The sequence below is a fragment of the Spermophilus citellus genome (assembly GCF_964194105.1).
Source record: "Spermophilus citellus genome assembly, chromosome: 1".
Taxonomy (NCBI): Eukaryota; Metazoa; Chordata; class Mammalia; order Rodentia; family Sciuridae; genus Spermophilus; species Spermophilus citellus.
The window spans coordinates 189,895,221-189,922,043 of record NC_138182.1 but is presented as its reverse complement, the minus strand read 5'-3'; the positions used below and the strand labels follow the sequence as shown (position 1 = coordinate 189,922,043).

At 35.4% G+C, this 26,823-nt stretch overlaps 2 protein-coding genes across 2 annotated transcripts in view; both read left to right on the top strand.

The window, feature by feature from the left end:
* LOC308654614 (protocadherin alpha-7-like) overlaps window positions 1-26,823 on the top strand; it is a gene marked incomplete at both ends in the record, with an annotated part of 173,337 nt that overhangs the window by 84,865 nt on the left and 61,649 nt on the right. The window lies entirely within an intron of this gene.
* PCDHAC1 (protocadherin alpha subfamily C, 1) lies at window positions 10,358-12,817 on the top strand (the record flags this gene model as incomplete). The annotated part of the gene is made up of 1 exon (XM_081296857.1): window positions 10,358-12,817. The coding sequence occupies one exon, from the start codon at window positions 10,358-10,360 to the stop codon at window positions 12,815-12,817; it is 2,460 nt and encodes an 819-aa protein (XP_081152983.1).

Here is a 26,823-nt window from a genome sequence, read left to right as displayed (position 1 = left end):
TGGTTTTTAGTATTGTTCATGGCTTTCCTTGTTGATCTTCTGTCTAGTTATCCATTCCTGGGAGTGGAGTATTAAAATCTCCAGCTATTGCTATTGAATTGTCTATTTTTTCTTTCATGAGTTTTTAGTTCACGTAGTGGGGATACTTTTTTAGGTGTAGGTATGTATCTAATTGTTCTGTCTCCCTAATTCACCCCTCTGTCATTATAAAATGTCCCTTTATATTTCTAGTAATATTTTTTGTCTTGTAGATTGTGTATTGCCCTAATGCCTCTTGTGTTTGCTGTTTCCACAATATATATTTTACCATCCTTTCTTATTTTATTATTATTATTTTTGTACAAAGGATTGAACCCAGGGGTGTTCAACCACAGAGTCACACCCCCAGTCCCCCTCCCTTTTTGAGACAGGGTCTTGCTAAGTTGCTGAGGTTGGCTTTGAACTTGTGATCCTCTTGCTTCAGCCTGCGGAGCTACTGAGATTACAGGCATGGGCCCCTGTGCCTGGTTCCTATTTTTATTTTTCAATCTAAATTTTGCTCCTATAGACAATATATAGTTGGATTTTGTTTTCTTTAAAAAATCTAGTCCAAAACTCTAATAATTCTACTTTTTGTTGGATTATTTAATCCATTCACATTTAATGATTTTATTGATCCAGTTGGATTTATGCCTGTCATTTTCCTCTTTCTTTCCTATGTGTCATCACTCTCTCTTATTCCTATGCCTCTCCCTTTCTTATTTATTTATAGTGAGTATTTTATAATTTAATATTGCAATTCCTTTAATGTTTTAAAATGTATTTGAGTTGTTTTCTCAGTAGTTCTCCAGAGTTTACCATACACATTCTAGCTTAGTAGTATCTACTTCAGATTTATATTAATTTGAGTGAGATATAAAATACTATAAAATAAAATATAACTTTATTTCTCCTACCTTTTCCTATTATTGTTAACTCTGTTACATCTTGTGGTGGGTTGAATTGTGGCTCCCACAAAAGTTATGGAGCCTGTGACTTTACTTATAAAATAATCTTTGAAGATGTAATTAAGTCAAGGGTCTGGGGATGAGGTCATTCTGGATTTTCCAATGACTAATTCCAATGACAAGTGTCTTTATAAAAGGTAAAACACACAGAGAACAGAAGGTCATGTGAACCTGGAAGAGGCAAGGAATAGAACACTCCTGGAGCCTCTAGAGGGAGTACAGCCCTGCCAGTAAATGGAGTTTGGACTTGTCCCCTCCAGAACTAGGAGAAAAATTGTTGTAAGCCACCCAGGGTGTGATAATTTACAACAATTACTACAGAAAACCAATACTCATCATATATATATGATATATATAAACAAACCCCAAAATACATTCTTACTATATCTTTTAGGCATGCTGAGAGAAAAAAAGAGCAATATACATTTAAAACATTTCTTATATACCATTTCTAGTTCTTTTCATTTGTTTTTATGGGTTTGAATTATCATCTGGTGTCATTTCCTTACCTGATATAGCTGCTCTCCTACCCACCTCTTTTGTGTGATTGGCAAATTTGTTACATTTCTGTTTGATGTCCGACAACACATTTCTTTATATTGTTTCATACAATTGCTTAAGATACAGGTTTTCTATTTTACCTTCAAAGTGTGGCCCTCAGAACTTAAAGCCAGACATTGGTTAATCAAATCAGCTCCAAGAGAGCAGATCTAGCCCTTTTTTAAATATATATGTGGTAGTTGAGTCCAAAATTGTGTTTACTTAATAGCCACATTGTACTTGGGTTTTTTGTTGTTGCTATCCCAAATACCTGAAACTGGATAAGTTGTTTAAAAAAGGGGAGGGGGTTCACATTGACTTGAAGTTCTGGAGGTGGGAAAGTTCATGAATATGGTGTGGCATTTACTTAGTTTCTTGTGAAGCCTTCACAATGGAAAATAGGAGGAGAGTCCATGTGGTAAGAGAATAAGAATGAGAGTGAAGGAAGGAAGTCAAGCTAGCTTGATAGCAACCTGCTCTTACAGTAACTAATCCAGTACCAAGAGATGTAATTTACCACTGTAAGACCAAGATGGACATTAATCCCTTCTTAGGGTAGTGCCCTATCACCTAATCTCACAGGTTGCACATCTGAAAGGTCCTACAACTCTTAATACTGTTACATTGAGGGCCAAGCTTCCAACAAAATGAATCTCTGGGGGAAAAACATATCCAAATGATAGCAAGCCATATCACCTATTTTTCATGATGAGTTGAAAACAAGAATTTTGTGTCTTTTTTTTTTTTTTTTGCTAGATGTAAAACTGTCAAACATGAGACAGTTCTAGACTTTTATATCTATTTTTTTTAGCATTAGGTACTGAAGCCAGGGGCACTTTCCCATTGAGCTATATCCCCAGAACTTTTTATTTTCCATTTGAGACAGGATCTCACTAACTTGCCCAGGCTGTCCTTGAGCTTGGAATTCTCTGCTCCAGCCTCCCAACTCTCAGGGATTACAGGTGTATGCCACTGTGCCTGGCTTATACTTACTTGTTTTAAAACTCAAAAATTTACTGATTAAGAGCCAGCCTATATGTTTCAATTACATTTATATATTTGCCTACATTCAAGCTTCATATTGGTAAGCACTCAAATTAAATCTTTCTCTGAGTTATTGATGAAGATTTTCTTTAAGTGTGGTTGAAAAGGAAGTCCTAAAATCACTACTAACCATTCTTCCTAATATCAGTTTGTTACATAATTAATGTGTAATTTGATATAAAATTCTCAACATTTTTTTGAAAAGTGTGTATACAATTGTATGCTATATGATGGTTTAAAAAATGATAAACAAAATATCATCAGGAAAGATACTTAAAAGTCATTAAAAGTAAATAATAATAATAATAATGTGACAAAGTACTAGCCAATTTCATTTTAAACATTAAATACAAGAATTATTCCCATAAAAATCATGAGCATATCAGGACACTTATTATAGACTTTATTCAATACTGTCATGGATGTTTAAGGCAACACAGAATATGAATACACACACACACATGCATTGTATTAGAAAGAATAATAAAATATATTTAAATGATTAAAAAATGTCTAGGTAATACAAATTTTTACTTGCAAAATCCCTTCAAAATTAAAAAAATCCCACAAAAATTGAAGGAAAAATAATTAGAACTAAGAATATTTCAATGAGATGATTAGTTCAAAATATTAGAATCAGAACTTTCCCACATACCTACAATAACTAAACAAAAGTGAGGTTTTTATCAAGTATGGATAAATGAAAACATACACTCAAAAGTCTCTTTTCTACCATGACACTCAACAAAAATAACAAAAAGAGCAGCAGACAAAAAAAATCACATCTGTGATGAAACTCCATAAACATTTGAATAATACTATGATGATTATGAAGATAATTTCCCGAGTGCCATGAAGATTGGACGAAGATGTGAGAATGCTGTGAAAATATACCTACCACTGAAGATTTCAAGAAGGCCTGGTAGATTGGTGTTTCCATGTGGTAATTCACACTGAGATGCAAAACCAATGACTCCTTGTTTTGGAACAAAAAGATCTAGGTAAGAGACTGAAGGTAAGATTCTCGTAATCCTATGACTAAATAGGATAGAAGTCAGGGCTGAATGCCATAGTGAGCAGGTGCATCATTATTTCAGGATTGAACCTAAGGATGTGGAAAGCTCAAGAGAAAACTCTGAATGACCAGTTGTCTTGCAGTTGCCAGTTCTCATCAGTTTGAAGACACGTAAAAGCTATGGTACACACAAACACTCTATCAAAATGGCAAAAAAAAGAGAGAATGTTTAACTTTAAATCAAAGTATTTGTTACCCATCTGATTACATAGTCTACCTGCAAGTAGCTGGTCTTGGAAGAACTTCTCTCAAAGATAAGTAGTGCTCAAAAGAGCCAACATGGGATCTACATTCATATTGTAAGAAAGGAAAAACTATATACATGACAAATTACAGATGAGAATACACACCTGAAATTTTTTACAAGCAGATTTTTAACCAGAAGTCTTTAGCCAAAAGATTCACAAAACCTAATTAATCAATTTTTTTGAGATTAAGAAATAAATATTGTATATATTTGTCATGTACAGTATGCTGTGAAGTGTGAATATATTGTGGAATGGCTTAATAAAACTAATTAATGTAGTAATTACCTCGAATACTTTTTGCACTGATAGCACTTAAAATTTACTCTGCAATTTTTGAGAATAGAATACATTGTTGTTAATAGATCTTTTGAATTTATTTCTCCTAACTGAAATTTTGTATCCTTTGACCAACATCTCCCCACTCCAACCCCTTTTAACCACCATGCTATTGCCTTCTTTTATGAATTCAATTTTGTTTGATTTCATGTGCCATCATCCCTGGGTATCTGTGGTATTGGCTCCAGGGCCCCCACAGATTCCAAAACTTATGGATGATTAAGTTTCTTATATAAAATGTGCATAAAACATATGTACATCCTTCTGTATATTTTAAATCATCTCTAGTTTAATTATAATACCTAATGTAATGTAAGTGATATGTAAATATTTGTTACATTTTATTGTTTTTTATTGACAAGAAAAAATGTGCATGTTCAGTTTAGAAGCAACTTTTAAAAAGTATTTTTGATCAGTAGTTGGTTGAATTCAGAGATGTGAAATCCATGGATATGGAGGGTTAACTGTGAAAATGAGATCATGTGATCTTTATCTTTCCATGCCTGGCTTATTTCACTTATATCCTCCGGATTCATCTATGTTATCACAAATGACAAGGTTTCCTTCTTTAGTATTCCATAGTGTATGTATACCACATTTTCTTTATCCATTTACTCACTGATGACTCACTGATGGAGACATTGGTTAATTCCATATCTAAGCTGTTTTGAATATTGAACATGAGAGTACAAATTGTAGTCTCTTTGACATATTGGTTTCATCTTCCTTAAATATACACCCAATAGTGGGATTGCCAGATCATATGGCCATTTTTTCTTCAACTTTTTGAGGAACCTCCATGCTGTTTTGCATTACAGCTGTACTAATTTATATTCCTACCAACATCATGCAGGGATTCCCTTTTTTCCACATCTTTACTAACATCTCTTTCATCTTTGACAACAGTCATTCTAACAGATGTGAGATAATATCTAACTGTGGTTTAAATTTGCATTTCCCTGATAATTAGTGATTTTGAGCATTTTTCATATACCTGTTGACCATTGTGTGTATGTGTGTATCAGGGGGTTGGGTGTGTTTTGAGATATCTATTCAGTTTCTTTACTCCTCCTTTTTTTTCCCCTCCCGTGCTGGGGATCCAACTTGGGGCCTTGCATATGCTAGGAAAATGCTCTACCTCTGAATTATGTCTGCCATGCCTTTTACTCATTTTATTTCTTCTTTAAAATTAAAAGTTTTTTAATCTACTGCCTAGAAGTAAAATTAGAGAAAATTAGAGTATAAAAATGAATACAATTTACATTAATGAACATTCTACTCAAAGTGAAAAATAGCAATAAAAATCATGTATGTAAGTCAAACTTCATCCAAAGCACAAAATAGTATTTGTTACTTTCATGAGAAAAATATGTGAACACTAAAAATATGTAACACACACACACACACACACTTTTGTCTCAAATTTTAAAATGCACTCAAATTTCTCATTCTTAATCTAAAACTAGTTATAACTTCCTCCAAAACATACTCATTTTCATTAGTACACACAAAACTCTTAGCATCTACTGGAAAGACCCACAATGATATGATTAAGCTTTACCCTGCATTTGCAGAACGATAAAGCACAGTTCATCATATTAAGAAGAAAATAATTTTATTTATTTTGCCTATAAATAAGAAATTGGTAACTTGGACTGTCTTCTAATCCTTTATTCATTTCAAATGTGTTGTTTTCTTATCATTGAGTTGTTTGAGTTCCTTATCTATTTTGTATATTCACCTCTGAATATATGGTGTTCAATATTTTCTTCAGTTCTGTTTGGAAAACTTAATTTTCAATGGCCTCAGAGAATCTAGAACTCAAAACAGAGTTCCAGAGTTTCAATGATAAAGTAAAAGCCACAAAAGTCATGAAAAGTGAGCTGGAAAAATTCATAACATAAATGGAAGAGAAATATAAAGTCATCACAGAAATTAAGGCCATATTAGAAGCAGTAAAAAAGGTGAACAGGTTCTGCCTAGCATGTAGTCCAGAGCAAGAAGAAATACTTGAGAAATTTGAGAAAAATAAATGGGAAATGACAAATAATTTAGCAGAATTAGAGAGAAAAGCATAGATTGAAATCCAACTTACTCCTAATAAATGTCCTCAAAGAGACAAAATATGGGAAAAGGAAAAATACCCAAAGGGACAATTCAAGGGAAAAAATTTTGAAATACAAATAAACTTCAGATTTTTACTTCCAGAAATATAAATCTACTTTTGTCTTTAGCCTGTGACAACTTAGCAAATAGGCATTGGCAGTGGTTTGCCCTGATGGACAGACTGCAATCTTGGACTCTTATCACATATAAAGTATTTAGAATGAAAGGACAAGACATCTTTTTTTCTTGGAGCTGATTGACCTACCTGAAATATGACTTAAGTTCTGAGGGTCACTACTTGAAGATGGAAAAATATTTTTATAGAAAGGTTTTTTTGTCAAGTCTGACTTTAGTTTTTAATTTGTTATAATTAATTATACATGACAGCAGAATGCATTTTGATTCATAGTACACAAATGGAGCACAATTTTTCATTTCTGTGGTTGTACACAAAGTAGAGTCACACCATTTGTGTCTTTATACATGTACTTATTAGTACATCATTAATAAAAATAACAAGTAAACATAACATAGAGTTAATTAGAATGTAAATTTACAAAGAAAGGTCCAAGACACTTTAGAAGGTATGTATGTCATAGAGAACAATTAGTTCCTTAGAATAAAAACTTGGCAAAGAAATTCTGTAGTGATTTGTTATTGGTAAAGAGTCTAAGATAAAAAAAAAGACTCAAGAGGATGTTTTATATAAAGAGTGCTTTAGCTACTTTAGAAACTTGAGAAACAAAATTAAATGACACAGATCTCTATCTTCAAAGAACTCCCACTCTATTAGACTTGCTTTGGGCACTTGGTTAAACTATCATACAGGATTAAAGTCTGTTTAATGTGATGATGATGATGTCTTATTTGTTGATTAGTTTCCATAGTACCTAATATATTTCTAGGGAACAATCTTAAACACTACGAAAATTTTGTTTAAAGTACAAGTATCCTTTTACTGACAAGTGCTTAAGTGGTATCAGATTCAATATTTTCTTCTTTGGCTTTGAGATCTGTAATAAGAATGCATGCAATAGTACTAATCTTCTGAATGTATAGCTGAAGGCAAGTTTAATGGAAGGGCTTTATAATAATAGTTTGGTCAACAGAGCTTAAGCAGAAATTAAGATTATGATTTGCAGGCTGGGGCTGTGGCTCAGTAGTAGTGCACTTGCCTGGCATGTGTGAGGCGCTGGGTTCAATTCTCAACACCATGTATAAATAAATAAAGGTCTATCAGCAAATTTAAAAAACCTAAAAAGATTATAATTTACATACTTAAAATTATAAATGCACTTATGTAAAATCTTGGAAATACCTGAATTAGAAGAAACTGGAAAATTCCATAAAATGACAAAATGAAATATTAGCAATGAAAGGTTGAAATATCAACATTGAAAGTTTCTGCTAAAGAGACATTTTGTTGATTAAGGATTTTAATGTTCATCTGGTCATCCTGTCCAAAAAGCAATATTCTCTAGTCATCTTCATGGGGGTATCCTTTCTCCTGAATATTGTTTTTGTTTTGTTTTGTTTTTTACAAATCCCTGTTTATTTGAATAAGAATGAAATGTTATACCTGGAGTCAGAGAGGCATATGGTGGAATAGATCTCACCAGGCAGGTGCTATTCTGTTATTCTTGACACCGATTAAATGCCTTGAAAATAGATGTTAGTTGCAGTTTAAATGGGGCTATAGGAAAAAGGAAAGCTAGAAATCTGAGGAATGTGTGAAGGATTTCTGTGGTAAATGTCCATAGTGGTTCTCTGTATGAGTATTTCCTTTTCATCATACCTTAATTTTTGCCTACACATACTGTCCACCTAGATATAGTTTAGTATTCTTAAACCTGGTGTAAGAGGCTTCACTATAGGTCTAAAATTAAGAGGTTTCTCCAAAAGTCAAATGCCATCTCTCCAAATGTATTTCATATGCTACTAGTGGAAAGAATAACTTTTAATCCCAAAGCAGTTAGCTTGACTAGTAGCAGTAAATGAAGACAAGGAAATACAAATCCTAATCTTTGGCACTGAAGATTTGTTTTGTTTTTGAAATTTGTTTAAGAATAAGTTCAATTTTTGTGGACTATTTCATATCCTAGTAAAGTTTGCTAATTGTGTCTACTCTTGTGGCTGAACCTAATGGGCAGACATGTTTCTTGTTTAAATTTTGTCTGAGACTTAGTTCCTTAATTCACAAAGGCAAACTAGTCAGGGTGCATTTACTATTTACACTGCCTTATGTTACATCCTATATATAGTTCCCGGGAAGAAACTGGGAATGGATCTGTGATGTACAGGGGAGGTAAATGGTTCTCAGTGGAACACTGAACTCCACTTTTCAGTGTGAGAGTTCCACTTTTGATCTTAAAAAGAGAGTTCTGGAGTTGTCACCCTCCCCACAATTTAAATCAGCAATTTAAAAATATTACACAAGTATTCAAACATAAACAAAAAAAATTGAGAGAAATTGTATAATTAACCTACAAGTGCCATCACCCAGCTTCATTAATTATCAATGCTTTTAGGCAATTTTTAACCAGAAAATGTTCTGGGAGCTTTAGTTCTTTGATCAGTTTTCAGTTTTTGCCTTTCAAATTTTGATTCTTGGGGCTTTGAACACTGCAACTATATTTAAAAGAGGATCTGAATGAGGAATTCAGTCATTTCACCTCGCCTGTCTCTCAGAAACTGATTTTAGGTGGCAGGCGGAATTTGGAGGTGTTGTGGCTCAGAGATGTTTCTCGCTGAAATGATCACCGTCGCGATTTCCGTGTAGAAGCCGGAATTGAATTGAATTGAAAGCGAAGTTGGAGAAGGTATTGGCATCTACTGCCTCATTGCTGTTTTTTTTTTTTTTTTTTTTTTAATATTCACAGAGAATGAATTTCCAGAAGGTAGTTTCCTGGTCTCACTGTGGAGACTATCTCAGTACTTTCTTTCCCCTCCACATATTCTCACAACTTGTTTGGGGACAAGTTGTCAATTTTTAAGTTTCTGGTCTTGGGTATTTTTACTGGTATGACCTCCTCGTTTACTCTGAGCGTCTACAGCTGTCTGTACTCCCAGTAGGGCTTCTTAGGAAACGAGAAACTGAGGTCTGGCAGAAAGCAAAGAAAAAACAACAAACAAACAAACAAACAAAAACCCCATATAAAATGGTAAGCCTTGCGCTGGCTTTGCTGCCTCAAAAGCCTGAGTCTGGGGGAAGTTTGAAGTGGATACTGTTCCCCAAAGTGCCCTCCTAGTCGCCTACTTTGAACTCTGGGCGGCTCCGGAGTCTTAAGAGGGTGCGGGAGGGACTTCAACCCTCAGCGAGGAGCCTGGGAACAGCACCCAACGCATCACAGCACTGGGTTCCTGGGTTCCTGTTTCCTTAAGCCTAAAAGGCGCGGTCGATCACGTTCACGGTTCCGCCTCTCACCGCCTCCGCCCCGCGATTCTGCGCCGTGTTCTGCACTTACAGCGGGCAATACAGGGGGTCAGTGGGTCACAGGGACCGGGCTAGACGGTCGACTTGGCGTGGAAGAGTCCAACCGGGTTCAGTCCCACTTACCAGCTGTCTTCTGGAAGAGGTTATGACTGGGTCAGTGTCAGGGCGTCGTTTTAGGAAACGCCCTTAAAGGTGAGACTAGTTTCTCGGAACGAATTCCTCGTCCCACCGTGCTCCTGCAGCCAGAGCCAGGGGCGAGATCCCACCCCGCCGAGACTGAAGACGGCTCTTCTCCCGCCCTGGCAAGTTTACTCGCCTCTGCTCCCCTAGGCGGCGCTGCGCTCCTCCGCACCCGGCCGGATCCTCTTTCCCAGACGGCTGCAAAGCCTCCAGTTTAGCAAACAGAGCTCCCAGCCGGCCAGCGCCGGGTAATTCCCGTATTCCAGAGGCCGAACGTGGGCCGGCGGTCGCTGCACTTCTAGGTCGCGTCGGCTCACAGAACTTGCTCCTCACCGTGACTTATGGTCTCCGGGAGTCCGGAGCATGGTCCCAGGTCACCGCTGGTGGAGCGTGGACGCCAAAGGGGAGAATGATGGGTTGGATGGTGGTGGTTCTATGTTTGTGGGTCTCCTGCGGCGCTGCCGCCAAACAGTTGGAGTACTCGGTATTGGAGGAGACCCAGCGGGGCGTGGCGATAGGCAATGTCGCCGCGGACTTGAAGCTGCCGGCGTCCGCTCTGTCCTTAAGGAACTTTCGCATCCTCTCCCACCACCACGAGCCCTACTTTGGAGTGGACCTGAGCAGCGGTAACGTGGTGGTCCGAGAGCCGGCGGACCGCGAGCGGCTGTGCGGGACCAAAGCTTCCTGCGTCTTGACCTGTGAACTAATGTTTGAGGACCCTCTGGAGCTGCACAAGATGCGTGTTCACGTCCTGGATACCAATGACAACTCACCTCATTTTCCTGCTGGCGATGTGCAGTTGCACATCCCGGAGTTCCTGACACCTGGAGCCCGCTTTACTCTCCCTAATGCCCAAGATGCCGATGAGGGAAGCAACGGGATGCTCAGTTACAGCCTAAGCCCCAATCAGCACTTTCGCCTGGACATGGGGTCGCGAGTCGACGGCAGCGAATACCCGGAGTTGGTGTTGGAGAAAGCTCTGGATCGTGAGCAGCTTGCCACCCATCTGCTGGTCCTCACAGCTCAGGATGGTGGGTTACCTGTGCGCTCCGCAGACGCACAAGTCACCATCATCGTGGTGGACACTAATGACAACGCACCTGTATTTGAACGCTCTGTATACCGTACCAAGGTTCCAGAGACTGCACCAAATGGGACGGTGTTGTTCCAAGTTCGGGCCTCGGATCCAGATGAAGGCTCTAATGGTGAAGTCTGGTATTCTTTAAGCAATAGCACTCAAGCAGAGCTGCGACATATCTTTCACGTACATCCTAAAAGTGGGGAGGTTCAGGTAGCTGCTTCACTAGGTGCACCAGAAACGCTGTTGGAGGCATACATCGAGGCAAGGGACGAAGGTGCCTTCGGTTTAGTGAGCACTGCCAAACTGCTGGTGGAGGTGACTGATGTGAATGATCATGCCCCGGAGGTGGACTTCATGACTATCTCCAATTCAGTACCTGAGGATGCTGCCCCTGGCACAGTGATTGCTCTCCTTAGTGTAAAGGACGAGGACCTTGGTCCCAATGGTAGAGTCATTTGTAGCATGTCCAGCAGAGGCCCTTTTCAGCTGAAGGCTTCCTTTGATAACTACTACAGCCTCCTGACTGATGGGCCTCTCGACCACGAGCAGATAAGTGAATACCAGGTCCTGATCACTGCCTCAGATGGTGGCTCACCCCCACTCAGCACCCAAAGGACCCTCACTGTGTCAATTGCTGATGTAAATGACAATACACCAAGATTTCCTCAACCACAACAAGAAATTTTTGTGGCTGAAAACAATGGCCTTGGGGCCTCTTTAGGCCGTGTGTTTGCCCAGGACCCAGACCAGGGGAAGAATGGCCTTGTCTTTTATGAACTGTTGGATACTCTTAATTCTGAAGGGATGCCAGCCTCTAGCTTGGTGGCAGTGGAACCATCCAGTGGGGATATCACTGCCAAAACTTCCTTTGACTTTGAGAAACTCAGGGGATTTCACTTCCAAGTGGAAGGCCGTGATAGTGGCATTCCTCCCAGAAGTTCAACAGTGACCGTAAACTTGTTTGTGGTAGATAGGAATGATAATGCTCCAGTCATCTTGTTTCCCTTGCCCAGAAATGGCTCTATCCCAGTGGAAGTTGTGCCCCGCTCTGCCAGAATAGGACACTTGATCACAAAAGTGGTAGCAGAGGATGCAGACAGTGGTTCCAATGCCTGGCTGTCCTACCATATCTCTCAGGCTTCTGATTCTAGCCTTTTCGGAATTTCAGCCAATATGGGAGAGCTCCGAACTGCACGCTTAGTTCTTTCCACTGATGCAGTTAAGCAGAGGGTGGTGGTAGTGGTTCAGGACCATGGAGACCCCCCACTTTCCTCGTCTATCATTCTGGGTGTACTATTGAGCAATTCTGTGCCTCAAGTCCTTCCAGAATTTGAAAATGTCTGGGAACCAGGAGAGCAACTTTCTACCCGGAACTTGTACTTAGTAATTGCCCTGGCCTGCGTTTCCTTTCTGTTTCTGGGGTGCTTACTTTTCTTCATGTGTATTAAGTTGAGCCAGAGCCCAGGTTATTGCTCTCAGAGCTGCTGTCACTCTTCAGAGGATCTGAGGTATGGAAGGAAGATGGCTTCTAATCATTATATGACATCAGCCACAGTAGATGTCACTACAGTAGAGAGACTAACTCAGACATATCTCTATCGGGCCTCTCTGGGACTTGGTTCTAATCATAACAGTTTGCTGTTGCATGGGGAACATAATGCTGCTGACCTGAGAAATCTGGCCACTGGGGTAAGACTGAATTTGCCAATCTCCTGTATTCAGATTCGGAATAGGAAAGGGGATCATACAAATGTCAATGTCATGGTAAGCAAATTTTATGGGATTTGATTCTTCTGACTGGGAGATGGCTGCTAGCTATATTCTGAAATATTTTTTAGATGAATCTTTGATAAAATTTAATCAATTAAATGGAATACTTTTTAGCATACCCTGTGCCAAGAATTCTGGGAATATAAAAGTGTTTAGAAGATTATCATAAGCCTCAAGGAGATTATGGTTTACTTTTGAGAAACAAGGGTAAAACATTAAAAGCTATTAAAATAATAAAAGTAATATAGAGGCCTAAATCAACAACAAAAAAAATGAAGCACCAGAGCATTTCTTGAGAAACATATGTGCAAGACACTCTGGTACCTATAATGAAGAATAAAAAATATTTAAAATCTTTGTATACTAAAGCAAACTATCATGGAAGAGAAGACATTTATCCAGACCATTACAATGCATTATTAAAAGGTCACAATACCCACAAGAGATGTAAAAATGAATTACGGTGGGTATTCCAAGAAAAGAGAGAGAAAGCATGAGAGAACAGCTGGATAGGGAGGGAAACAGAAGTGGCTTTGTGATAGAGATAGCATTTGATTTGTATCTTGAATGATATACCATTTGATAAAATGTGGCCTATTCTGTAGCTTACACTTTTCATGAATATCATTTTGGCAAAATATTCTCCATTGAGAAAGGCACTCAGAATATAGCTAATGGCTCCACAACAGTGTTTTGTCATTACATAGAAATTATAAGCATGTCTCAGAACATCTATTTGTACTCATATAAAGAAGAAAATAATATTGGGTATAGGACTTAACAACCTTTTATTTTGCATATTTTTAAATATATTTTACAAAGAAGAAAAATGACTAATTTTTGTGTCAGAAGCATTTGTATATTCAAGGGTGAACTTACTATTCAAAGTCCATTAAACTTGGATTTAATTTTCTTATTATTTTAGAAGCCAAATATACTTAACAAATAGGTAAATGCCATATTTGAGATTAATGTATCTAATCAAAGATAAATGATTCAAATACTGTAGTTTATTCATAGTGGCTCTTAGCATTTCAAAATTTTTTTGAATGGAGTCAGGAAAATACCTTTTTTTCCTAGGAATTCTACATTATTACTTTCTGACCTTTCTCATAGAAATTATGGATATATAGAGAGAGGTATACAGAGATAAGGAAAGGAAAGAATGAAGCATTCCTTATTTTGCTCTTTTAGGCTATAAGGGGGAAAGGGAAAGTGGGTTATGAGTTATTCTCTCACAAATAATGATGCTAACTGGAAATAAAATAGATTCACATCCAGCATATTTTTGTAAACTTAATATTATCACATAAGAACCCAATCTGTAAGATATGTCTGGTAAATGCTTGCTGAAGGAGTTAATAAATAAATATGCAAATTTGTGAATTGAATGATAATACTGTTCAACATCTAGGGGAAATTTTCACTTTTCTACTTTTCTTGTTTATATATAGTTAACAGTTTGATGGTCACTTTCAAATTATGTTGTTTCAGTGATTATTTTCTTCCTCAGCACATGTACTAATCAAACAAATAGCAGAGTGATTTTCTGGTCCAAGAGCTAGCTCAGTGTTATATTCTGGGGCAAAGCAAAAGTCCAGTCTATAGATGTCAGTGACAAAGGGATCAATGGGGTCACATGTTGTTTCATTGTGACATTTGCAGTGAGTGCTGCTTACAGAATCTCAGTTAATTTTGAGGGAGAAAATGGGTCTCCCCAACATAAACGTGAAATATCAAAGCTATTAGTATATGAATACTTTTTCATCAAGAAAATTAACCATTTATTCCTTTTATTTTATTGTTTTCTATTACAGAGTTGAGGACACTAGTAATGGCTTTGAAGTTTGGGAATCAGGAATTATTTGAGAAACACATTTTTTACTATAGGAAGGAAATATATATATATATTATAGGAAGACCAATGAACCTGGAAGCTAGAAGGATAATTAGATACTTGAAAATATATCAAGTAACAGAAAAATCTTCACCACATTTAAAATTTTCTCCACATTTAAAAAGCTTTTTAGTTTTATTGGTGCATACTAATTATATAGAGTAGAAGGGTTTTACTGTGGCACATGCACATAAGATAATTTGATTGACTTCACTCCCCATTAACTCCCTTTTCCCTCCTTATCTCCTCTCCTTCCAGATCCCCTTACTCTATCCTAATGGTCTCCCTTCTATTTTCATGAGACCCTTTTTTTTTCTCTCTAGCTTCTATATGTGAGAAAAAAATGTATGACATTTGTCTTTCTGAGTTTGACTTATTTTACTTAACATGATGCTCTCCATTTCTTTCCATTTTTCTGCAAATGACACAATTTTCTTCTTCTTTTATGGCAGAATAAAACCCTGTTGTGTATTTTATTTATTCATTACACATTTAAAAACTGATATGTGTAATAAAAAATCAGAGATAGGCTTCTCATGAGTGCAGGAATATTATGCCATCCCATTATCTAGTTCAGCAATCCTTTCTCATCATTGTTGATATTTCACTTTTTGATAGTCCATTGGTTTGCTAATAATTTTTGGAAGTCTGGATATTTCCATATAAATAATGATTTTAAGAACATGAATAAACAACTTATGTACAGCTGAAGTTCTGTAGTTCACACAGGCATTTATTATTTACTTCTTCCTACTCAATAGCATATTGATCCAATCTCGATTCTTTAGCAAAGAATGCTTGTTGTAGTATTCATGGAATGTCTTAATATCAACAGAATTCTAAAAATATTTATTGCTTGAATTTTATTAAACAAAGTTCCTTTGAAAATCATGAAATTTAAAGATTATGTCTACCTAAGTCATAGTCATTTTGATACATGTGTTCATACTTTGTTCAAATTTTAAGCTCATCCCTCATTTTGTTTACAGTGTACATTAATATAGTAAGTATAAAATACTAAAAGTTGTCGGTTTAAGAAATTTAAAAACATGGTTTTTATTGTGTCTTTCCTACTAATAATATTTAAAAGATATAAACAAAATCAATCCACTGATGATTGTGCAACAAATAGACAATATGTATCTTTTTTTTTGTTAAGAGTCTTGGGTTGGGGTTATAGCTCAGTAGTAGAGCACTTGCCTAGCACGTGTGAGACCCTGGATTCGATTCTCAGTACCACATATAAGTAAATAAAATAAAGGTCCATTGACAACTAAAAAAAAAAAAAAGAGTCTTGATGAGCAATTTAATTTTTTTCAGTTTGGTAACTAAGATAGTAAGTACCTCATTAGAGGTAAGGAGGTACTGTCATTTACATATTAATGTAAAATTTACTTGTCATTTAAAATTGTTTGCATTGGAAAGTTATTTTAGATAATATATATTAATGTAGTCAATATATGTGAGATAGCATACAACTGGCCATATTTCAATGTTCCACTTGAAAGTTATAGTTTGAACATACCAATGTCATATTAGTGTATTGTTCTTCTTGAATTAAACCAGTTGCTTTTTTTCTAGGGCCTATTGGATATAGGAGAGTTCTGCTCTGCAGTATCATTTGTTAAAAGTGATAGAATATTTTTGGCATTCAAGTTTTTTTAAAACATATATTCCACAAGTAAACTTTCCCATAGGTTAGTGAAATCTTTCTTTATATCTATTTTGAGTTTGAGGCTGATAATCACACTTTAAAAAAAACTTAGGAATACTGTAAGAAAGCTTGCACAGCATATAAAATATATGGAGGTTTAAAAAGTTATTTAAATAGTATACCAGTGTTTGTTGTATAATAGAGAACTTGAAATTCATACTGAAGAATGAAAAATAGCATTATAACTTGAGTGGACAAAAGGAAAAATCTATACTTGGAAAACATGAGTGGCAAAATATTGACAACATGTCTGACAATATTAGTGACCTATTGATTTTTGTTGTCTTTAATATTTGCTGTTAGAGGAAAACAATAATATTCCAGAGACTAAATACATTTAATTGGGTTGGGAGGAAGGTGGAATAAATTGCTAAAAGGTTATTTCATTGCTCAAATGAATCTCATATGAATATATTGACATTTGGCAGAACTCAAATATGGAGCACAGCCCAGGATTCTGACTAAAGTATTATAAAGTGAAAGAAATTTGTTGGTAAGAATCATTCTTTAAAAATAAAGCAAAACATATACAACTAAGAATATATATATAAAGCCAGTAAGTCCCCATCCTTCCTTCTTCCCTCCTCAGGCCCCTTCCTAGTCCCCTCCCTACCCCAATGATCACCCTTCTTCTTTTATGACATCCACTTTTTTCCTTGTTGGCCCCCCTTCTGGCTTCCACATATAAAGAAAAACGTATGATAAAAATAAATAAATAAATAAATAAATAAATAAATAAATAAAGCAAAACAATCAAGGTGACCACTTCTTTCATTCTCAGTTTTAATCAATGAGCTAAGGGAATAGTTTGAGATATAAACAAATAAAAAAGATATGAAAAAGATAAAAACAACCGATTAAGATATCTTGGTGGGGTTTTGCATCTATGTTTATCAGTTTATTAGTTAGATTGGTTTATCATTTTCTTTTCTTATTAAGGTTTAGTATCAAGGTCATGTTGGCTGTATTGAACAAGTTAAAATTTTTCTCTTTCTATTTTTATTTCTATTCTCTGCCCAAATTTGTTAATATTGGTGATATGGTTTTCTTAACTATCTGGTAGAATTTACTAGTGAAGCTCTCTGTGTCTTTGTTTATAAAACATATCTTTTTCATCTTTCATCTATTTCCTCCTCAAGCTATAAATGCAGAAGGCCATTATATATTCATTTGGAACTTGTTTTAGAATCTAGGAGCAGATTCTACTCTGTGTTTCAGAGAAAGAAAAAGGCCTTTTATTCTATTGCATCCCAAGTATTCTTGGCTGTTTCTAGAGCCATATGGTTGCCATGTACATGTATTCTGTTTTCATAGTGGAACCCAAATGATAAAATCTAAAATGTACTCTTTTAATCCAGGCACATATGGATCTTATTTTTTAATTTTTGTTATATATGACAGAAGAATGCATTATAATTCATATTACACATATAGAGCACAATTTTTCATATTGCTGGTTGTACACAAAGTAGCCACATCCTTCATGTCTTCTTACATGTACTTAGGGTAATGATGACCATCACATTCCACCCTCTTTCCTACCCCTGTGCCCCCTCCCTTCCTTTTTCCCCTTTTCTCTATCTAGAGTTCATTTAATCCTCCCCCCACCCCTAGCATAGTACGGGTCAACATCCTTAAATCAGAGAAATTATTCTGCATTTGGTTTTTTGGGATTGGCTAATTTCACTTAGCATTATGTTCTCCAGCTTCATCCATTTACCTGCAAATGCTATGTTTTTATTCTCTTCTTTTTTTCCCTTTTTTTTAATTTTATTTTTTTTATTGGTTGTTCACAACATTACAAAGCTCTTGACATATCATATTTCATACATTAGATTGAAGTGGGTTATGAACCCCCAATTTTACCCCAAATGCAGATTGCAGAATCACGTCGGTTACACATCCACAATTTTACATAATTCCCTATTAGTAATTGTTGTATTCTGCTACCTTTCCTATCCCCTACTATCCCCCCTCCCCTCCCCTCCCATCTTCTCTCTCTACCCCATCTACTGTAATTCATTTCTCTCCTTGTTTATTTTCCCATTCCCCTCACAACCTCTTATATGTAATTTTGTATAGCAATGAGGGTCTCCCTCCATTTCCATGCAATTTCCCTTTTCTCTCCCTTTCCCTCCCATCTCATGTCTCTGTTTAATGTTAATCTTTTCTTCCTGCTCTTCCTCCCTGCTCTGTTCATAGTTGCTCTCATTATATCAAAGAAGACATTTGGTATTTGTTTTTTAGGGATTGGCTAGCTTCACTAAGCATAATCTGCTCTAGTGCCATCCATTTCCCTGCAAATTCTATGATTTTGTCATTTTTTATTGCTGCATAGTACTCCATTGTGTATAGATGCCACATTTTTTTTATCCATTCATCTATTGAAGGGCATCTGGGTTGGTTCCACAGTCTAGCTATTGTGAATTGTGCTGCTATGAACATCGATGTGGCAGTATCCCTGTAGCATGCTCTTTTAAGGTCTTCAGGGAATAGTCCGAGAAGGGCAATAGCAGGGTCAAATGGTGGTTCCGTTCCCATCTTTCCCAGGAATCTCCAAACTGCTTTCCAAATTGGCCGCACCAATTTGCAGACCCACCAGCAATGTACAAGTGTACCCTTTTCTCCACATCCTCGCCAGCACTTGTTGTTGTTTGACTTCATAGTGGCTGCCAATCTTACTGGAGTGAGATGGTATCTTAGGGTTGTTTTGATTTGCATTTCTCTGACTGCTAGAGATGGTGAGCATTTTTTCATGTACTTGTTGATTGATTGTATATCCTCCTCTGAGAAGTGTCTGTTCAGGTCCTTGGCCCATTTGTTGATTGGGTTATTTGTTATCTTATTGTCTAATTTTTTGAGTTCTTTTTATACTCTGGATATTAGGGCTCTATCTGAAGTGTGAGGAGTAAAAATTTGTTCCCAGGATGTAGGCTCCCTATTTACCTCTCTTATTGTTTCTCTTGCTGAGAAAAAACTTTTTAGTTTAAGTAAGTCCCATTTGTTGATTCTTGTTATTAACTCTTGTGCTATGGGTGTCCTATTGAGGAATTTGGAGCCCGACCCCACAATATGTAGATCGGAGCCAACTTTTTCTTCTATCAGACGCAGAGTCTCTGATTTGATATCAAGCTCCTTGATCCATTTTGAGTTAACTTTTGTGCATGGCGAGGTTTTTATTCTCTTCTAATGCTGAATAATATTCCATTGTGTATATATACCACATTTTCTTTATCCATTCATCTACTGAAGGGCATGTAGTTTGTTCCACAGTTTAGCTATTGTAAATTGTGCTGCTATAAACATTGATGTGGCTGTGATCCTGTAGTATTCTGTTTTTAAGTCCTATGGGTATAGAACGAGGAGCGAGATAGCTGGGTCAAATGGTGGTTCCATTCCCAGTTTTCCAAGGAATCTCCATACTGCTTTCCATATTGGCTGCACCAATTTGCAGTCCTATGGATCTTAATCTTAAGCAAAGGCTACAGTTGTTTTGATTAGAATAAAAATGATGTTCGCAACAAATAAAAACAACCAGTTAAGATATATTGTGGGGTTTTGCATCTATGTTTATCAGTTTAGAATGGTTTATCATTTTCTTTTCTTATTAGGGTTTGGTATTAAGGTTATGTTGGCTATATTGAACAAGTTAAAATTTTTCTCTTTCTATTTTTATTCCTATTCTCTGCCTATGTTTGTTAATATTGGTGATATGGTTTTCTTGACTATCTGGTGGAATTTACTAGTGAAGCTCTCTGTGACTTAAGTTTTAAGTGTGGGAAAATTTAAATCATGAAATTAAATTTATTAATAATAGAAGTATTCACATTTTTACTTTCCATGTTTCATTTTTGGAAATTTAGTTCAAGAAATATGTTTTATAAAGAAAAAATTATTGGAAATTTCAGTCCATTACTGAAGAGAGTAGTTGCCCATCTGTGAATGGAAGAATAGGTAAAATTTCAAAATTTCTGTTTCAGGAAGATAATAGTTTGAAAATGGCTTATGAGCCATTAAAGTTTCACTATCGCTGACCAGAGAATCTGAAATCCTTAGGCAATTTCATCTAAACTTTCAAATATCTTGGCATAAAGTGTGTATGTCCTTTGTGATCTTTATCATACCTGCAGGGTCTGTAGTGAGAGTCTTCTTTTCAATCCTGGTATTATTACCTCTCAGTTTTCACGACTGGACTTGAAATAGTTCATTAATTATATTAGTCTTTCCAAGGTAATGTTTGGTTTCTGGGGTTCTCTTTTTTATACATTTGCTTCTATTTTATTAATCTCTGCTCTTTCTTGTTCATATTCAGTATGCCATTTGTCTTCTACTTTCTAGTTCAGCTTACTGATTATAGGCTTTTGTCATTTGTAATGTATGGATTTAAAGCTGTAAATTTTCCACTAACAATGGCATTAGCTGCCTCATGCTAATCTTATTTAAAAATTTTAAGTGAGATGTAACATACATAAAAGTTCATACATTGTAAGCACACAGCTTACTGAAGAATCCAAAGCTAACACAATCGTGTAACTACAACACAGGTAAAGAAATTGAGCATTACTAGTACCCTAGACATCCCTTCTAAAATGTAACCATCATCATGGGTTTCAACATGTAGTATATTGTAGTCATATATAATATAATTGGATTAATCATATATGATCATATGCTGTGCTTCTGTTTTCATGTTGGGGCTTTTTTTCACTCAGTAGTATATATGTGCCACTTATCTGGGCTGGTATGTGTAGCAAAAATTCATCTGTTAAATTTCTGTATGGTTTTATTGCACAAATCCACCATAAGTTATTTATACTTTTTCTGTTGATGGATTTTTTTTCAAGTTTGTTTTTATTGTAAGCAATTCTGATGTAAACATTTTTTTCATGTCTTTTGGTACACATATATTTACATTTTTGTTGGATATATAATTGGTAGTAGGAGTTTCTTGATTATAAAGTATTTGTATGCTCAGTTTAATAGCTACTGACAATAGTTCCCCAAATTAGTTGCACCATTTTTTCCTCCCACTAGCAGCATTTGAGATTTTCAGTTATTACACATGCTTTTAATACTTAGTGTCATCAGCATCTTTAATTGTCATCATTATGGTGGTATGATTGATTAGTATCTCATTTATTAGTTCTAGATTTTTTATTGAATGGTAATTAAGTACCGAACAGTTTGCATCAGTGACTACTAAAATGTTAATTCCATTCACCCCTCCCTTGCATTATATAATTTTTCAAGTCAGGTTTATTGGTCATTTGGAAATATTGGTTCACTGAGATATTCAGACCTTCTAGATGCAGATACATTTTACTATACAATATTTTTTAAAAAGCCCACACATTTGTTCATACTACCACTGATCTCACCTGAAAATCTTAGTATTAGGATTCTGGAAGCTCACAGTGGTGGACACAAGTTTTCCAAAAGTCTAATTCACATTCAAAATCTTGAATTTATTATCTACAATAAATATTGTCAATTATTCCCCTTGTAATGACAGGCCCATTCCATTCATTTTTGAGAGAATATTTGTCAAATACTCTTATTTACACTTGATATTAGCCAAAAGGCCAAGAAGTGATGAATATTCACATATAAATACCTGTAGTTTGTCAGTCTTTCTTGTCAGTAAAAATAGTGTTCCATTAAAAAAAAAAGTGCTTTGTTCATCCCACAACTCAAAACAATCACTGAGTGTTTTTCCTTGAGGCAACCATCATTCTTAAGGATGCAACAGAAGTATTTTTGGCATACTTCCTATTTCCATTTCCTCACACAAAATATTTAAAAGATGTGTACCTAATTGTTGAGATTTATCAATATAAAAATTAATAATATCCAATGCTTCATCAAAATTGCTTTTTGACATGACAAGATTGCTATTTTTCTTACTGCAAATGAGTACAATGATTACTACACAGCTTGGAGCTACTATCTTGACTCCATCTATCATGCCCAGTTTTAACCATCAGTGCCTTTACATCATCAGTACAAATGTAAAGACAGTTAAAAAGGCAAATAGTGTTTTAGCATTATTTTGAACATAAATTGGAACTGATGTAGACACCCAAAGGATCTACTGATCACACTTTGAGAATCACTGTTCTAATTTTATTATTCCTTCTTTCTTTATTAATGATAAAATTTCTGTCAAGGGAATAAACTTCTTCTCGACTTTTTGATTAACCTGAAGTATAGTTCACATAGGGAAGGCAAGATAAAGACTTCTTTCCCTTCATTTTATAGTTTTGAAAGTAATCAATTGATTCTTTACTTTCCTACAAAAAGGACCAATGAATTTTTCACCTGTCACAGTTTCTTAGACTTAAACTTATTTGATAGGTCTCAATACATTGCATTTATTAATCTTATTACTCAAATTATGCTAACTTTACTAAGTGGGGTTCTGTTTAGATTAACTGCTGAGTCTCTCTCTGTATGGGTCTTGTTTTGAACCTTTTATTCTGAAATAATTATAGATTCACACAAAGTTACAAAAGTAATACAAAGAGGTCCCAAGTGTTCCTCACCCAGTTTCGTCAGTGATGACATCCTGAGTCTTTTTTACACTACTCTTGATTGCTTTCTGATATGACAAGATGTCCAAGTCAACTTGTATATTTCCTGTCCCAAACTTGCAAACAGCCATTCCATACTCATCTAACTTGTGATGTATTACATCCTTTAAAAAATTAATATCCCTTAATTTAATAACAGAAAATACCTAGAGATACTGATATTCTATAACAATAAGCATACATATTATTCAAATCATATTTCTAAAAATCATCTCACACTAAAAATAATTTAAGGACCCTTGGAGAATGGCTGATTCCAGGTCTGGCACAGGAAATATACAAGGTGATTTGGACATCTTGTCAAATAAAAAAGCAATGAAGTGCTCTAAAAACTACCAATAGTAATGTAAAATGACATCATCAAAGGATGTCATCATCAAAGAAACTGAGTGATAAACACTTGGGACCTCTCTGTATTACTTTCGTAACTTTGTGTGAATCTATAATTATTTCAGAATAAAAAGTTTAAAACAAGACCCACACATGAGAAAGACTCAGCAGTTAATCTAAACAGAACCCCACTTAAGTTCAGCTTTCTGAGGTTTTTACTTAATTAATCAGTATTACATTTGTATCCATTTCTCCCATCTGCAAAATCTCACTTTTCATCTCATTTGTTATTCCATACTGCTTAAATGATGGACTTAGAAAATAATGCCAGGACTACTCTAACTACATGACTACTGTAATGTTTTAATATTTTTTTGCCATTCTTTCTATTTGTAAGGTATACCCCAGTAGACAGATACAATCAAATTACTGAATTTTAAAATCTCTTGAAATAGTTCCTCTCATGTATAAATCATCAATTTAGATATAATAATTAGGCTCATTCAGTTCAAGTTGCTTTCAAATTTAGGCCTTGCTTTTTAAATTTAACTTTATTTTATAATTATGTGAAATATTTCCATGGTTCCAAAATAAGTTCATAAAACAAGATATATTTAGTCTAACATCTGTTGTTCCATACAATACTCATTCTTCTCTACTTTGATTTTTTTTTAGTTGAAGATATAAATTCAATTATGTCAAAATGAATCCTAATGTTAAAAAGAATCAATAATATGTAAGTTCAAGATTACTCTATAAGTATTATATAGAAATACACCTTGCTTCTTAATAGTGTTGATTAACAGAAATTCTTCATTTTAATGATATTCAATTCATTGATATATTTCTTTTTACTTAGTATTCTTTCTATCCTTTTAAAGAAAATGTAGCCTATTTCAAGATCATGAAGACATATTTCCTGTTTTCTTCTAGATTGTTGCTGTCTGATAGAACTTGCTGACATGTAAAAAATTTTCTGTATCTGCAGGTAGACCTGTGGCTACTGAGCATTGGAAATGTGTCTAATGAAACTGAGGGATCAATGGCTAATGTTATTAATTTTAATTAAGCTTAAATTAAAATAGCCACCTCTGGCTAGTAATGTAGTTCCAGAAACTTTCTTGTTTTAACTTGAAATTTAGATCTTGAATACCTGATACTATTTTTGAGTACAATATAAAGTAGGAGTCAAGATTTGTTTTTGTTTGTTTATGTAAATCCAGTAGGATTTTCTATATATACACAATATTTAATAAAAGACCATCCTTTTCTCACTATGTACTCTGCAGTGCTCACTTTGTCATAAATTATATATATATATATATATATATATATATATATATATATATATTTATGTATACACACACATATGTATATATATGAACATTTATTCTGTTTCTGGACTCTATTTTATTTCATTAGTCTATTTGTCTATTCTTTTATTTCTCTTTTTAAAATTTGTTCTACTTAGTTGTACATGACAGCAGAATGTATTTCAATTCATCATATGCAAATGAAATGCAACATTTCAATTCTCTGGTTGTACATGGTGTAGAGATGCACCATTCATGCAATCATACATTTACCTAGGGTAATGAGGTCCATCTCATTCCACCATCTTCTTCTAGACCCATTAACCCCTCCCTACCCTCCCCTTTGCCCAATCCAAAGTTTCTCCATTCTTCTCATGCCGGCCCCCATAATAGATCAGCATCCACTAATCAGAGACAACATTTGGCTTTTAGTTTTTTGGGATTGGCTTACTTCACTTAGCATGATATTCTCCAACTCTCTCCATTTACCTGCAAATGCCATAGTTTTATTCTCTTTTAATGCTGAGTAATATTCCATTGTGTAAAGAAACCACGGTTTCGGGGCTGGGGATGTGGCTCAAGCGGTAGCGCGCTCGCCTGGCATGCGTGTGGCCCGGATTCGATCCTCAGCACCACATACAAAGATGTTGTGTCCACCGAAAACTAAAATAAATAAATAAATATAAAAAAAAAGAAACCACGTTTTCTTTATCCATTCACCTATTGATGGGCATCTAGGTTGGTTCCACAGTTTAGCTATTGTGAATTCAGCTACTATAAACATTGGTGTAGCTGTGTCACTATAGTATGCTGATTTTAAGTCCTTTGTGTATAGATGGAGGAATAGGATAGCTGGATCAAATGGTAGTCCCATTCCTAGTTTTCTGAGGAATTTCCACACTGCTTTCCAAAGTGGTTGCACCAATTTGCAGTCTCACCAACAACATATGAATGTACCTTTTCCCACACATCCTCTCCAACACTTATTATTGCTTGTATTCTTAATAACTGCCATTCTGACTGGTGTGAGATAAAATCTTAGAGTATTTTTAATTTGCATTCCTCTAATTACTAAAGATTTTGAACATTTTTTCATATATGTGATGATTGCTTGCATATCTTCTTCTGAGAAGTGTCTGTTCAGTTCCTTAGCCCATTTATTGATTGGGTTGTTTGTTTTTTTGTATTAATTTTTTTTTAGTTCTTTATATGGAGATTAGTACTGTGCATGTGGTAAAAATTTGCTCCCATATTGTAGGCTTTTTCTTCACCTCAATGATTCTTTTGCTGAGAAGAAGCTTTTTAGTTTGAATCCATCCCATTTATTGATATTTTTTAGTTGTAGTTGGACATAATACCTTTATTTTACTTATTTGTTTTTATGTGGTGTTGAGGATGGAACCCAGTTTCTCGCATGTGCTAGGCAGGCACTATACCACTGAGCCACAATCCCAGCCCCTTATTTACTGATTCTTGATTTTATTTCTTGTGCTTTTGGAGTCTTGTTAAGGAAGTCAGGGCCTAATCTGATATGATGAAGATTTGGGCCTAGGTTTTCTTCTGTTAGGTGCAGGATCTCTGGTCTAATTCCTAGGTCCTTAATTCACTTTGAGTTGAGTTTTGTGCATGGCGAGAGATAGAGGTTTAATTTCATTTTGTTGCATTTGGATTTCCAGTTTCCCCAGCATCATTTGTTGAAGAGGCTATTCTTTCTCCAATGTATGTTTTTGGCACCTTTGTCTAGTATGAGATAACTGTATTTATATAGGTTGGTCTCTGTGTCTTCTATTCTGTACCATTGTTCTACATGCCATTTTGGAGACAAAACCATGCTGTTTTTGTTGCTGTTGCTCTTTAGTATAGTTTAAGTTCTGGTACTGTGATGCCTCTTGCTTCGTTTTTCTTACTAAGATTGCTTTGGCTATTCTTGATCTCTTATTTTAGTCTATTTGTCTATTCATTCTGTGTTAAATATAGTAGCTTTAAATTTGCGTTGATATGCAATTATGTAAGTGGTATTTTTTTGTCTCTGAGATTAGCTTAGCTATTTTGGGCCCTTTGCATTTCTATATAAATTATGGAATCAGTTTGTTAGTTTCTACCAAGACTCCTGATTTGAATTCAATTGGTATGACATTGAATCTATAGAAAGTATGGGGTATGTTGACAATATGTTAATT